General features: G+C 36.0%; 1 protein-coding gene across 1 annotated transcript in view; it reads left to right on the top strand.

Moving 5' to 3' along the window:
- CDC40 (cell division cycle 40) overlaps window positions 1-11,094 on the top strand; it is a 46,200-nt gene extending 35,106 nt beyond the window's left edge. Inside the window, exons 11-15 of the mRNA XM_068985065.1 lie at window positions 4-119; window positions 376-509; window positions 5,233-5,309; window positions 7,909-8,053; window positions 9,255-11,094. Coding sequence (XP_068841166.1) covers window positions 4-119; window positions 376-509; window positions 5,233-5,309; window positions 7,909-8,053; window positions 9,255-9,432 — 650 coding nt within the window. The 3' untranslated portion in view covers window positions 9,433-11,094. The remainder of the gene's footprint in view (window positions 1-3; window positions 120-375; window positions 510-5,232; window positions 5,310-7,908; window positions 8,054-9,254) is intronic.
- Window positions 11,095-15,398: the final 4,304 nt, after the last annotated feature.

The following is a 15,398-nucleotide window of genomic DNA, read 5'->3' as shown; positions in this document are numbered from 1 at the left end:
TAGGACAGTGTATATCAAGATTTACAAACCGAAAAGTACCTTATTGTGTCAAATTTAATCCTGATGAAGATAAGCAAAATCTCTTTGTGGCTGGGATGTCTGATAAGAAGATTGTGCAAGTAAGTCTCTTCACAATATTTTTATTAGATTCCTGAGCTTTACATTGTATCAGGGACTGGAATAAGGAATATTAACTTGTTTAATGTTTGCTACTTTTAGGGTCTACTGATGCTCTAGTCTTAGCAGAAAGCAGTAAATGTGTAAAAAGATGATATTGGAGATTTCTTTTCCTTCTCCATTTATCATGATTATGACCTTTGTTTTCATAAATCTGCTCTACTTCTGTCTTTGCCCTTTCCCTTATTTGATATACAGTGGGACATTCGAAGTGGAGAAATTGTGCAGGAATATGATCGGCATTTGGGAGCTGTCAACACCATTGTTTTTGTCGATGAGAATAGGAGATTTGTAAGCACATCCGATGATAAGAGCCTAAGAGTTTGGGAATGGTGAGTTTTTATCAGTAAAAATCTGATTTATATAAAGCAAACAACTTGAAATTTTGTAGCCAAAGAGAAAGCCTGATAATACCCAACAATCTGAATATTTTCACAACTGTGATCACTGGCCTGTCAATCAAATTGGTTTAACTATTCAAGTATCCAGACTATGAAAATTAAAGTTTAAGCATGCTACTTTTCATAGTCTTTAGGTAACCTATCTAAAGAATATGTATTTTGAGTCATTTTTCTTATACTAATTAAAAGCTTATATAGTGCTTTCTTACATTCTTTATTAGGTATTTTATTCGTCTTTGCAAAAAGTAGGGACGACACACATATAGACTGTATTGCTTATGCTAGGGATTGTGTATAAGACCCTATCCTTAGAAAATTAGAAACTATTTTAAAATCTCTTGATTTTCTAAACATCTGCATTTTGATTATTCAAAAACTTGCCCTAGGTCATCATCCTTATGTCCTGCTGTTCATAGCCTATAATGGTAGAATACAAATGTTTTACTTGTAGAGTATAATCAGAATATAATGGTAAATTATGCTTTCCTAGAGGGAAAAAAAAGTTTTCTAAAGTCAAAAAATAATAATGTCACTAAGTATCTATCATAGATCATGTTTTATCATTGATTTTCAAAGTAGTACATAATAATCTTTTCATCAGAGTGAATGTTTGGCTGGAGCCCAGCTTGTTTTTATAGTTACTTATAAGACATGGCTGGACTGTGGCTACAGCCTTCAAGGACTAGAAAGTGTCTTTCTACCCCCAGAAGTTGTTCTGCTGTAGGAAGTGAGATGTCTTAAACTACAGGCATCAGTTTCCTCCAGAAACTGAGTCTGTTTGGGGACCTGTAAAAAGTAAAATTTAGTTGCTCACTCATGTTCAACTCTTTGTGATCCCATGGACTGTAGCCCACCAGGTTCCTCTGTCCATGGGGATTCTCCAGGCAAGAATACTGGAGTGGGTTGCCATTTCCTTCTCCAGGGGATCTTCCTGATCCAGGGATTGAACCTGGGTCTCCTGCATTGCAGGCAGATTCTTTACCATCTGAGTCACCAGAGAAGGACCTGAGCACATCCCTAAACACATCAGGACAGTTTGGGTAATTGAAGATTTAATGTAATTTAACTAGTTTCTCCCACACTCCCTCTACATTACCTCCAATTAATGGAGAGTTGACTACTATACTATATACATAGTCTTAGCATTATTCTTAAGGTCCATGATTTGAGACTATCTTTTAACTAAGATCTCTCCTACTTCAGAAATGATGTTACATGCTGAGGACCTGATTAAGACATCATTTCATATGGGCCACCTTAGACCATTTATACAACAAAGTAGTTAAGTTTAGCATACATATAACTGTTTTGTTTTTATGTACTCTTAACGGTTTGATTATACTTAAAACTTCCAGGTGTTTGTATCTTCAGATGGTATTTTCAGCTCCATTTGAAAATGTATAAAAGAAATTGTTAACTGTTTAAATGATACACACCAGTTACAGGGCTTTTAGAACACTTGTGAGTGTTGCATTGGTCAGCAAAATATTTTGATTAAATTAAATGATAACAGGCTTTTTTTCCTTCTCAGATATTAAGAAATACTCCTAAGAGTCAAAATACTATTTCATTATGAATGATGACATCCTATAGATTTCAGTTCAATTCTCACTTGCTGTTTAGAGCCTTCCTAACCAATCCTCACATGAGTAGGTGCCTCTTCTCTATTATCCCACACAACCCTTCGCTTCCCACAGCTTTTTATTAATAGTGCTTGCTTATTTATTCCTCTTCTCTGACAAGCTCCTTTTTTTTTTTTTTTTTTTACGGGGCGTGGGGTATATATGTATTTTTTAAGTATAGTTTATTTACAGTGTTGTATCCTGACAAGTTCTTAACCATGAGAGAAAGAACTGCCTCAACTCTCCATCTATCTCCAACACCAGCACAGTGCCTGGCACAGACTAGATATCTAAGAAAATCATTATTGTCATAATTATTAATGATGTTACATTTATTGAGCTCCTTCTGTGTCCCAGGCACACTAAGCATTTCGCCTGAACTATTTCATTTAATGGGCAAGTAATCTTATGAGACAAGTATATTTGCTTTTCCTGTTTTATAGGTAAGAAAACTGAGATACATGAAGTAATCTAACCAAGTTCCCATGAAACTTGAAAGAGCCAGAATTTAAACTCAGATCAATCTAGTTCTAGAAATTTTCTTTTCTGTTTTTCTCCCCAGTTTTATTGAGGTATAAATAAAATTATAATGTATTTAAAGTGTACAACATAATGATGGATATACAGTGTGAAAGAATTAATTAACTCTTTCACACTGAGTTAATTAACATATCCATCACCTCACATATTTACTTTCTGTTTGGTGAGAACACCTAGTTTGTACTCTTCTAGCAAATTTCAGTTGTGCAGTACAGTATTATCAACAATAGCCACCATGTATACACTAGAACATCAGACCTTATTCATCTTACAGCTAAGGGTTTGCACCCTTCTGCTAGCTTTGCCTAATTCCCTACTCACCCCTCCACCCATCCCCTGGCGGCCACTATCTACTCTCTATGAGTTTGACTTTATTTTTTTTAAAGATTGCACAAATAAATGATACCATGTAATATTTGTCTGTCTCTGACTTATTTCACTTAGCATAATATCCATCCTCCTGGTTTATCCAAAGGAAAGTTAGTTTTCTTAAACAATATCATACAAACTAAGCCTATTACACAGTTTTAAAGGAGAGCAGGAGATGTAATTAGATATTGAGCATCCTGTGGTATCCTATATCATGAGCTGTCATAGGCATGTTTTCTCCCAAAGGCATTTATTTTTGTTAAAATGTTTTTAAAAGAAAATTTCAGAGGTTGGCACTACTCTTTTATCTTTAAAATGCCATACATTTTTGTTAGGGGTTTTTTTTTTTTTTTTTTTTTTTTGGATGATTTCATTTCCAAGCTGAAGACTATTTGTGACATGCTATGCTGTGCTGTGCTTGGTCACTTAGTCGTGTCTCTTTGCAACCCCATGGACTGGAGGCCGCCAGGCTCCTCTGACTGTGGGGATTCTCCAGGCAAGAATACTGGAGTGGGTTACCATGCGCTCCTCCAGGGCATCTTCCCAACCCAGGGATTAAACCCAGGTCTCCCACATTGCAGGCGGATTCTTTAGCAGCTGAGCTACCAGGGAAGCCCTATTTGTGGCATATTACAAGCTTATTATACTGATTTATAATTTCTAATTAGAATATAGTATTATTAAATAGAACTATACCTAGCATTTTTGCTAGTGATTATGAAGTTCATAGGTGTTCAGATTCTTTATATAGAGAATCTCTTGTTGTAGAGCTCATTGTATCAGGAGTCCTTGAAATAAGGGATCTGTTTAAATTTTTTTGTTTACTTTTAGTAAAACATGGATTGATAATGAACCTGTAGTATTGTTAACTTAATTTACAAAATGCTCTTATTTTTTAAAATCATGTTATAAAATTATCAACTACTAATAATAAATATGAGAAAGGAAAAGCAGTTGAACCTTTTTAAGATTAAGCCCGTCTCAGTATATTTGGATCATTTTGAAGTCACTTCTCACTGTTATTTAGAGGTATAAAGGGTTTGAGATTTGATAAATATTACTGTTTCTCAGGTTATACCAGAAAATGTTTTCCTCCAACAAAGACTGTGACAGAGTTTTTTTCTAGTTGTTTACTTCTTCTGGGGTGATAGATGGATACAGAAGATCCTTACTTAAAAGGCATATGATTATTATTATTGTCATTGTTGTTTTCTAATTAATCAGTCTTTGAACTTGAACCATAGTTTGAAATTGAAATTGGTGCTTTATATTCTGTATTATTCATCAGATTACATTCCCCACACATTACTCTATAAAAAAAACATTTCTGATATCTCATGAAAAGTAGCAAGACCAAAATCCTTCAGAATTACTGAATTTTTTTTATTATTATTATCATGGAGAGTATTAAAAATGAAAGACACTTAGAACTTTGGATGGTTTTAGATTTAGGTGACTAGTTTTGAATTTTTGTTGTTTTCATTTTATTCTTTTTTATTTTGTAATTATTCTTACATTCTCATAAAAAAAAATGCTTAATGTTTTCTCTTCCACCTGTACACATTTGGAATACTTTACATGTAAGCTGAAAATAGAAGATGTTCAGGTGCTTAATCTGCCAGAAATTATGAGATTTCTGGATGGGCTCGACCTGCTTGCAGATCTCTGTACAGCTTTGCCTACCATCTACTTGCATTGCTGAAGGCTCTTTAGCACTTGAACCTGCTTGCAGATCGCCGAGTTATGGTTGATTGGCAGGTAAAAGAATACTTCCCTGCAGCCTTGCCTCAGACATCTTGCTTCTGTCTACCATGGTACATTTTTAGATGAGTTCATTATTAAAGAACTTATAATAACAGATTATTTTTTAACATAAAGGGCAAAGTTAAAATCAAATAGTGGTAGAAAACTAAATCACTGACACTTGTAATTATCATGGAAAGTCATTTGTATAAGTAAAAGCTTTATAATAATAGAATATCGTTTTGTGGTTTTCCTTCCTCTAGGAAGTTTCATGAAACTTTAAATATATAATTTCAAGAGCATCTCTTTTGTTTCAGAGATTATTCTTCTAAAAGTACTTTTAAAAGTTACTATTCTGATATGTTATTTTTAATTTTTAGGGATATCCCTGTGGATTTCAAGTATATAGCAGAACCCAGTATGCACTCAATGCCTGCAGTGACTTTGTCTCCAAATGGTGAGTTAGTAGATAGTGTTTTTAAATGAGCTTCTAAGACACTGTGTGATTTCTGTTTTCAAAAGAGCCTTGGCCATTCCCTCCTGGGGGAAGTCTGTCACAGTGCCATACTTGTATAGTAGGAATAATCACTGATTTTCATGTATGAGTCACCTCACCCATTCTCTTGTTTTTTTAAAAAAAGGTAAAAATAAAATAAACAATGATTTGCAATATTGCCCGAGCATCTAAGGATTTCCATCTGAGAATCAGGGTTTTGTTTTTTGTGTTTTTTTTTAAAATAATTCTTCCAACAGAATCATGTTCAGCAACTCATTTAGTGATTTACTGTGAGCTCTTTTACTTTCGGGGAATAGGTAATTTTGTTCTGGTCCTTATATGAGAACACCTTAGCAATTCACCTTAGCAAATCATAAAAGATTTTCTCAGGCAAAAATTTAAAAGATAAGTCTGCTTAATATCATTTTCTATTCAGTAATTCATTGCCTTTTAAGTACAAGTACTACAGATATACTGATATAATTTTACATGAAGATATTAAAGTAGAGGACCTGATGTTTGGGCAGCATGGTCATCAAAGCCACTGTCAGCTCATGTAGCTGCTGTGAGACTAGAGCAAGGAAGAGAGAGCAAGAAAGAGTTTGCTCTTCCAGTCGAGGCATCTACCATAGGCAGATCGGTGGACATTTGCAAGTGTCCTGTGATTTTCATGAGAAGAGCAACCTCACAGGGTGCTGTTCTGATAATCACCATATTGTATATAGTCACATTTGTGCACCTACATTTCATACAGTGTATTTTTAAACCATCTGTCACCAATACTGTGCCCATCTTGAACAAGGCCACTTACCTAGTCTGACTGTGAACATTGTTAGGGTCATCCTTTATCATGTCTATAATATATAGGATGCAAAGATACTTCAGTTTAGACTCTAGTGGTTTTGGTGAATCCTGGGTAGATAAAAGCAATGTGGCCCAAATCAAAAAATGGGCAGAAGACCTAAATTGACATTTTTCCAAACAAGACATACAGATGACCAATAGGCACATTAGAAGATGCTCTTCATCACTAACTATTTGAGCAGTGCAAATCAAAAACTACAGTGGGGTACTACCTCACACCAATCAGAATGGATGTCATTAAAAAGTCTATAAATAATGCTAGAGAGGGTATGGAGAGGAAAGGTGACTCTTACACTCAGTGGGAATATAAATTGGTGCAGCCACTACAGAAAACGGTATGAAGTTTCCTCAAAAAACTAAAAATAGAGTTGCCATATGATTCAGCAGTCCCACCCCTGGTCATATACCCAGAGAAAACTGTATTTTGAAAAGATTCATGCACCCTGTGTTCATGGCTGCACAATTCCCAAGGCATAGAAACAGCCTAAATGTCCATTGACAGATGAATGGGTAAAGAAGATGTGGTGCATATATGCAGTGGAATACTACTCAGCCACAAAAAGGGATGAAATAATGCTATTGCACAGAATGGAGGGACCTACAGATTATCATGGGCTTCCTTGGTGGCTCACTGCAAGTTTAGACTCTGTCAGAAAGAACCCCTGGAGAAGGAAACGGCAACCCACTCCAGTATTCTTGCCTGGGAAATCCCATGGACAGAGTAGCCTTGTGGGCTACAGTTCATGGGGTCTCAAAAAGAGTCAGACATGACTTACTGACTAAATAACAAAAGAGATTATCATACTAAATGGAGTAGACTAATAGAAAAAGAGAGACTAATACTATATGATATCACACATATGTGAAATCTAAAATAGAACACAAATGAATATTAATATAAAACAAAAATGTATTTTCAGGGGTAGGGAACATACTTGTGGTTGCCAAGGGGCATGGGGGGAGGATGTGGGAGTTTGGGATTAGCAACAAACTATTATATATAGAATGAATTAACAGTAAGTTCCTCTGTATAGCACAGGGAACTATATTCAATATTTTTGATAAACCATAATGGAAAAGAATATATGTATATCAGTCACTTTGCTATATAGCAGAAATTAAATGCTACATTATAAATAAACTATTACTTCAATAAAACTTTTTAAAAAGCATTATGTTACTACAGCATTATTACTAAAATTGTTTTACTAATTTTTTTTTTTTTTACTAAAGTTACTAAAGCTGTTTTTATCATATCTTTGTACAGTTTTATTTAATAATCCTAGGTTTTCTCACCTGGAGTTCATCTTTCCTCTTTCCATAGTTAACACAAATAGTCTTTTTCTCTCCATGGTTCTATTATTTATATTTATTACAAATTCATTTCATTTCATAAAATTTAATTTTGTTTTATTAATGCTAAACTCAGGAAGTTTTTGTATATCCTTATTTAAACATAGGAAAAATGCTAAATGATACAAGATTTTATGAGCAAAATCCCTTACTCTATAAAATACAAATATTTCTCACTTTCAACAAATTTGTAACACTTCACAGGCAGTATGGTAAATTTATTTTCCTATTATTATATTAGTAGTTGGGAACAAAATAATATAAATGACTGAACCTACTTAAATAAAAGTCTTTTAAAAATTTTCAGTCTTCCTCTAAAATGTCTCATTTATTAAATTTACAGGGAAATGGCTAGCGTGCCAATCAATGGACAACCAAATCTTAATTTTTGGAGCACAGAACAGATTTAGATTGAATAAGAAGAAAATTTTTAAGGGCCATATGGTAGCAGGCTATGCTTGTCAAGTAGACTTTTCACCAGACATGAGGTAAGTTTAAACTTTCTCATTTATTCCCGTATTTATATATGATGATATAAACTACTACTATACAAATAGTAATGCTGTACAAATCACTTTTATATATGTAATTGTATGAAAATTGTTCAGGTTGTCTAAATGCCAGATAAAAGACTAGAACAAATTAAGACAGTTCTATTTGGTGCTTTTTTTTTTTAAGCTCTTCAGTATCTCTCTCTACTTTGTTAGTTCTGTGCCCTTTAAGCACATAATGAGTCCCTGTCCATATAGGCAATGTCTTTCTTTCTTTCTGCTTTTCTAAGCAAGGCTGAGAGGACTATAATCACTATATTGCTGTGATTTAATGAGCCCCAGAGGAATTAATCCTGTATTGTGGGGTTGAAGTTAACAACTTCACTACAGCTTTTCTGTACTAAATCTTCAAATCCAGCCTCTGACTGTTTATCAGTCACACTAGATTTTTGAAGCCTAGAGCCTTTCTAAGAGTGAAACTCTGTATTCATTCCACTGTTGTTAGCTAAATATATGGGTGTCACTAATTCAGAAATTCCTGTAAAATTGTATGTTTATCCTGGTAATTGGCACTTAGACTCCTACCTTTGAATGAGTCTTGGACATATTCAGAAGCTTTTGGAGCCAAAAATAATTACAAAGATGGTAGTTGAATGGGTCTACATGTGTGTGCATGGTCTACATGTGCATACATGGTCTACATGTGTGTGCGTGGTCTGCATGTGTGTGTGTGGCCTACATGTGTGTGCGTGGTCTGTGTGTGTATGTGTGGTCTGCATGTGTGTGCATGGTCTGCATGTGTGTGTGGTCTGCATGTGTGTGCGTTGCCTGCATGTGTGTGTGTGGTCTGCGTGTGTGTGCGTGGTCTACATGTGTGTGAAATTGACCCCTTTACACTGTTTCTGACTGTCTTAGAGAGTGACTGTGATACTGCATTCACTGTGGCCCATGGGTCTCCCAATTTTCCAAGTTGAAAGTAATTTTTCTCTCTTAGATTGGTCACTCAACAGGGAGGTTTTTTGACAGGAGATTAAATTATAGCCTGCTTTACACACTACCTTATTATTCAAGTATTATACAGCCACATTGATTTTTTTTAATGTTAGAATAAGAAATATAAACTCTTTCTCTGTTCCTCATCTTGTTTACCATTTTAAGGTCCTTGAATTATTTGAATTTATTTTTCTTCTCATTACAGCTATGTGATTTCAGGAGATGGAAATGGAAAGTTAAACATCTGGGACTGGAAGACCACAAAACTCTACAGTAGATTTAAAGCTCACGATAAAGTGTGTATAGGTGCAGTGTGGCATCCTCATGAAACATCTAAAGTCATAACTTGTGGTTGGGATGGTCTCATTAAATTGTGGGATTAATGGGATTAATCCTTAAACTATCTAGGATCATTTTTGATCCAATATCATATTTAACTATATTTAATTATTAAAGGTGTTGGATGACAACTTGATTTACAGGTTATGATTTTCTTACATGGCCTTATGAAGTTGAACCATTGTTAAAAAAAAAAACTTTGTAAATTTGGCTCATATAATTTCATTAGCCACTTTGTTTTGTTCTTTATAGATGTTATTTATACAGAGAATGACCACTGACTTTACATTTGACAAGTGGTTATTGCTGGCAGGTGGTTTGGGTTTACCCCCATGGTGTACTAAAAGGAACTTTTTGGAGCTGAGAAGGAATCCCTAGTGGATTACCTCTTCAACAGAAAGGAAAGATCAGGGATGATATGATTTAATGTGAATCTGAAAGAAGGATAAAAACCACCCACAATTACTGTTCCCATTATTTTCCATGGGTCAATTCTAATCTTTTGGATTCAGGAGTCCCATTATTTTTTATTACTTACGTTGTGTCTATTTAGTTGTAAGCCAGCAATCTTCTCTGACTGCAGCATTTCTCTAATTGTTAAACAGTGTAAAATAAAAATCAGTCCAGAGTTCTTTCCTTGGCTTTCTTCTTGATCAGTATAGACAGGACTATATATAATCAGAGAATCACATTATTTTTGAAAATGGAAGTCAAGAGAATGAATCAAGACTTTGAATTGTATTTGTATTTACTGTCCAGTAAGGACCTGGCTACAGTTTCAGAAATCAGGGTCTCCTAGGTCACTGTTTCACAAATGTTACTATTGAAATACTCCTCATAGGAGATTGGATGTGAGAACATAGTTCAAAATGTCAGCCTGTAATTTCTTTGAAGCTGTATGTTTTATCTTGAAAACTAATCTGATTTTGCTTATGAATATATGCAATAGAACTTTTTAAGATTAGAAAAATGTTAAACTTCTTTCCAAATCTTTGGGTAAAATTGACACTGGGAAGATGGGTTCCTAATTTGAGAAGCAAGGACTGTGATTGGTTTAAAAAAGATTTTTTTTTAACTTCAGATTGTGAAATCAAGATAGCTTCTTAAATATAGTAGCTAATAGCACTTTAGTTTGACAAGCCATTTCTCCTTTCTTTTTTCTTTTTTACAAATCTATGTCAGATGTTTGAATGTAGTGTGAAATATTTCAGTGCCATGCGATAAAAGATTGGCTCATGGCTGCTCAGACTGCTGACTTGGAGACCCGAATCTTGTTGAATGTTAATATCCTAGGACCATTACCCCTGAGTCCTGTGCTATCAAGAGCAATTAATGCTCCATGCCCTTTGAACTTCCATTTTTAAACATTAAAATTTAAAAAGACCTGTTATAGATGACCAGGTGCTATAGCCACATATAAATTTCAAATAAAATTTAAAAAGAGAATAAAAGCGGTAGAGGTGTATTTTGGACACAGCACTCAAAGAAATAATACACTGCCTTGCTGCTGCCATTTCTATTTCTTGATCTGTTGGGAAGGGTGGCTGCCATTTCCTGAAGAGGAAAAAATTCAATCAGGAGCTTTTTTGTAGCCCCAACCACTGGTTTTAACAAATGTGAATTACTGAAATGTGATGGGACAAAGAATTAATCCTACATTTGAACTGTCTTGTTCAGGACCAGTATTATGTATGTTACAAATCATAACTTCTAAATCTGGGTTTATTTTATTAACTGTTTCTAAACTAAGGAACTGTATATAAAAGTTGTCTCTTTTTTTAAAAAGATGGTATTTTTAAATAAATCTTTTTTGTAGAAAGTGTTATCAAAATTTTTGTTCTTAGTCTCCTTTTGAGTCTCAACTCTGAGACACCAGATTAAGCCATTTGCAGATTTTAAATGGGTCCTTTTTGTGGGCTTCCCTGATAGCTCAGTTGGTAAAGAATCTGCCTGCAATGAGGAGACCCTGGTTCAATTCCTGGGTCCGGAAGATCCGCTGGAGAAAGAAAAGGCTACCCACTCTAGTATTCTTGGGCTTCCCTGGTGGCTAAGCTGGTAAAGAATCCACCTACAATGCGGGAGACCTGGGTTTGATCCCCGGCTTGTAAAGATCCCCTGGAGAAGGGAAAGGCTACCCACTCTAGTATTCTGGCCTAGAGAATTCCATGGGCTCCTTGGGGTCACAAAGAGTTGGACATGATGGAGCGACTTTCACTTTCACTTCAATTTTTCTGGGGAGAAATGATGCTTTAAAGGTGAGTATAGTATATTAATGGGCTTATCCTAAATAAGTGACAAAAAGACAAGACAATGCCCTCAGAGCACACAGAGTAAGTTTCAACACAGTCCATATTTATTCAGTTGGTGCCACTGAGTCTTGATTGCACCCATTTTAGAGTACACAAATGTGTGGGGTTCTTTTCCAGCATTAAAAATTTCAAGATCATATTGTGACTGGAAATAAGTGATTACCATCTGGCTCTTTTTCCTCACTGCAACCCTTTTGTCACACCCAAGACAGATTACCTTCCTAAAAGTTAAGGATAGTAATGATGCTTCGGTAGAAAGTTTAATGAATATTTACATAGTGAAGTACAAGCTGGGAATATTTCATCTTTAATAAGGACCCAGTTTTAAGATAAGGAACATAGAGTAGTATCAAACAGGCACTTCTCTAAGGATGAAAGTATAGAGTGATTTTTGAGGATGCCTTGTGAGGCTGGCTGATGTTCTTAGCTATTAATTACCTGGAAGAAAACATGGACAGTGAAATAACAAACCCTATGGTAGCTGTAAGGATTGCAACACCAGCAACAATTATAGAGACTCTACTTGAAAAATACTGAATGTGGACTGAGAACTACCTGGAGATGGTGCCTCTTACTGAGAAACAGAATTCAGAAGAAAGTAGTGGATGATTAGGGAACCATAATGAATTCAGGTATGAAGAGGGACGTGTGAAGTGCCATCCTGGTCAAAATATCCATCAGCAGTATTAACTTTGGGTCTCAGAGAGACCTAGGGAACACTGATGCTATTTTTCATCAACAATGATGTTTTTCTCATTTTTGTCATCTTTGAAATAGAGCTATATCTTAAAATCAATCATATGTGATAATTTAATTGGCAGCATTCTTTCTTAATAGATCATAAAATTACTGATGAAATACAGTATAAACAAGGCAAATACTAAGGGGACCTAAGAAGAAGAGAGGAGCCAATGGAAAGAAGATTCCATCATAGCACTTGGCTCAAAATTCATGTTATCAAATATTTACTTGATCAGTGGATAAATGAATGACCTAGCAAAAGGTCCCCCTAGAACCATCATCACCCCCTAGAACCAGTTTTTTATCTAAATTTTTCAGCTTATGGGTTTCCAAACCATGTGATTATAAATTCAATTTCTTAGACTGAAGGTTTCAAATTCTTAGAACAAACTTTGATTTTCTACAGAGCTACAGGAAGGGTAGACTTCCTTGTGCTTGGAAGAAGGGGGATAGAGGTCCTTTATTAGAACCCTCTTCCATTGAGATGGTCACCCTCCAAAGGTCCCACTGCTACAGGTATCAGCTCCAATCCTGCCCGCCGAACAACAAGCCTTATCTCGTGCTTTATGCTTTAGGCCCCTGGCCCTCACTGGTATACTGAGTAAGACCACTGCAGTTCCTGCTACCTCTCAGGGTCTAGGGTCCCTCTGAACTCTTTGTGTCGGAAGGTTTTTCTTTCTTGGGCATTCATATATATACAGAAACGTGTGTGTGTGTGTGTGTGCGCGCATGTGTGTAGACACATGCATACATATATATTCACACAGATACATACAGAAAGATCACCATGAAAATACATCCTTAATCGAGTATCTTTGGATATTGCCACTTTGTTAGAACATTCTAAAACCACAGAAGTGTAAACAAGTGCAGTCTGAAACATTCTGGTCTTTAGAACCTTGGGAGCTTAAGTGTGTTAACCTAAAAAGGTACTTTACCTAAGGGTACTTCACCTGATAACTGGAGAGCTATAAAGGCTCTTGGGTTCATCTTTAATGGGCCTTTTCTTGTGAATAAACATATCATTTGGTTTCTCTTGAATTTATCCTAAGACTTCCCTTTTATAGCACACAAATCAAGAAAGTACCTAACCACCGTCTAAGCCTTCTCTAATCACAAAAATCTTAGAATAATGAGATTCTTAAACTAGAAGAAACCTTAGAAATCAAATATTCCAACCTAAGATAAGAAAATAGGCCAATAAGGGTGATGAATTGCTTGGTATCACACAGCTAGTTAGCAGCAGGGTCAGAATCTTTCTCCCTTCATCCCTCTATCCTGTCTCCTCTACATACTGCCACTTAATTGTGTATTTTAAAATTATCATATTTGTGTTGTGATTTTTGTGGCTGAGGTAGTTAATAGACTGTGTTTATTTCATCCTTTGGTAAAACAGAACCTGTAACTAAAAGACATTCTAACAACCTGTTCCACTAGAGTTAGACCAAATGGTAACTGTGCTGGGAAGGACTTTTCTGACTTCAGTCAAATAGCCTGGAGAACATAATATGCTCTCTCTCCTTTTTACTCTTTGAAAAACTACCTTAATATTTTTTGTCCTAAAAAACCACTGTGGTTTTAATCACTTTTATAGGAATGCCAGCCCCTGCCCTTGACAGAAGTAGCCTTACATCATCATACTTTCTTTCTCTCATAAACTGAAAAATATTCTCCATGGTACTGTGAGTTATGATCTAACACACTGACTCTAAAAAGTTGTTCTCTGTTAAAAAAGACAATGAGGAATGAGAAAGGAAGACAGGTTTAGTATCCTAGGATAACTTCTAACAATACTTGAAAGTGAAGTCGCTCAGTCATGTCCGACTCTTTGTGACCCCGTGGACTGTAGCCCACAAGGCTCCTCCGTCCATGGGATTCTCCAGGCAAGAATACTGGAGTGGGTTGCCATTTCCTTCTCCAGGAGAATCTTCCTGACCCAGGGATCGAACCCAGGTCTCCCGCATTGCAGGCAGACGCTTTAACCTCTGAGCCACCAGAGAAGCTCAACAATACTTGAGCCTTTGATTATTATCGTATTTATTTGACTCAATTATTATATAGCTCTCAAGTCCCCAAGGTCAAGAAAGATCTTCAGGTTAGCATCTTCAATCAGGAAAGAGGACTACTGCAAGTAGTGTAATAAACAACCATGTCCAGAAAAGGACTTGTGTCTTAACCAAAATGAGAGAGATTGAGTCATCTAAATTCCAAAGATATTTTTAATATCAGAAAAAAAGTCAATGACAGATAATGATGAAATAATTTCACTGAAAAATCCTATGTGAGATAGCTTTCTTTATATTCGTATTCAACAATATTTATGGAGCACATCTGACCTAGCAGGTCCCATGGTGGGCACTGGGGATACAGACATGGCTCCTACCCTCGTGGAGGGAAAGTTGTCACATAAGCAGACCCATGAAAGAAAAATGAGTGTGAAGCTGGGGAGCACAGAAGACATGGTGGTGGTGGTAGCGGTTTAGTCGCCAAGTTGCGGCCAGCTCTTTAGACCCAGTGGACGGCAGCCCGCCAAGCTCCTCCGACCATGGGATTTCCCAGGCAAGAACACTGGCGTGCGTGGCACTTCCTTCTCCAGATCTTCCCAACCCAGAGTTTGAACCCACGTCTCCTGCATTGCAGGCAGTCTCTTGCATTGTAGGTGGCTTCTTTACTGCTGAGCCACCAAGGAAGCCCAGAAGACATTCTAGGGAAACATAACTGGGGGCCTTCAATAAGGGGGGGTCCCTGAGGAAACAATGTTTGATTTGACATCAATCCTTGAAAAATAATATCTTCTTGTAGAGATAGCTTATTTTTATTGATACAAAATTGTGGTTTCTCACTAATGTTATAGAACTCACTTAGACTTTTGGATATTATATGATATAGACCTACCTAGGGGTGATGTCAGAATATCTAATGACCAGAAATGTAGGACATAAAGCAGAATAGAAGCTAAA

This window comes from Capricornis sumatraensis, chromosome 13 (genome assembly GCF_032405125.1).
Source record: "Capricornis sumatraensis isolate serow.1 chromosome 13, serow.2, whole genome shotgun sequence".
Taxonomy (NCBI): Eukaryota; Metazoa; Chordata; class Mammalia; order Artiodactyla; family Bovidae; genus Capricornis; species Capricornis sumatraensis.
Note: the sequence above shows the minus strand (reverse complement) of the source record. Positions and strands in the feature narration are given on the sequence as shown.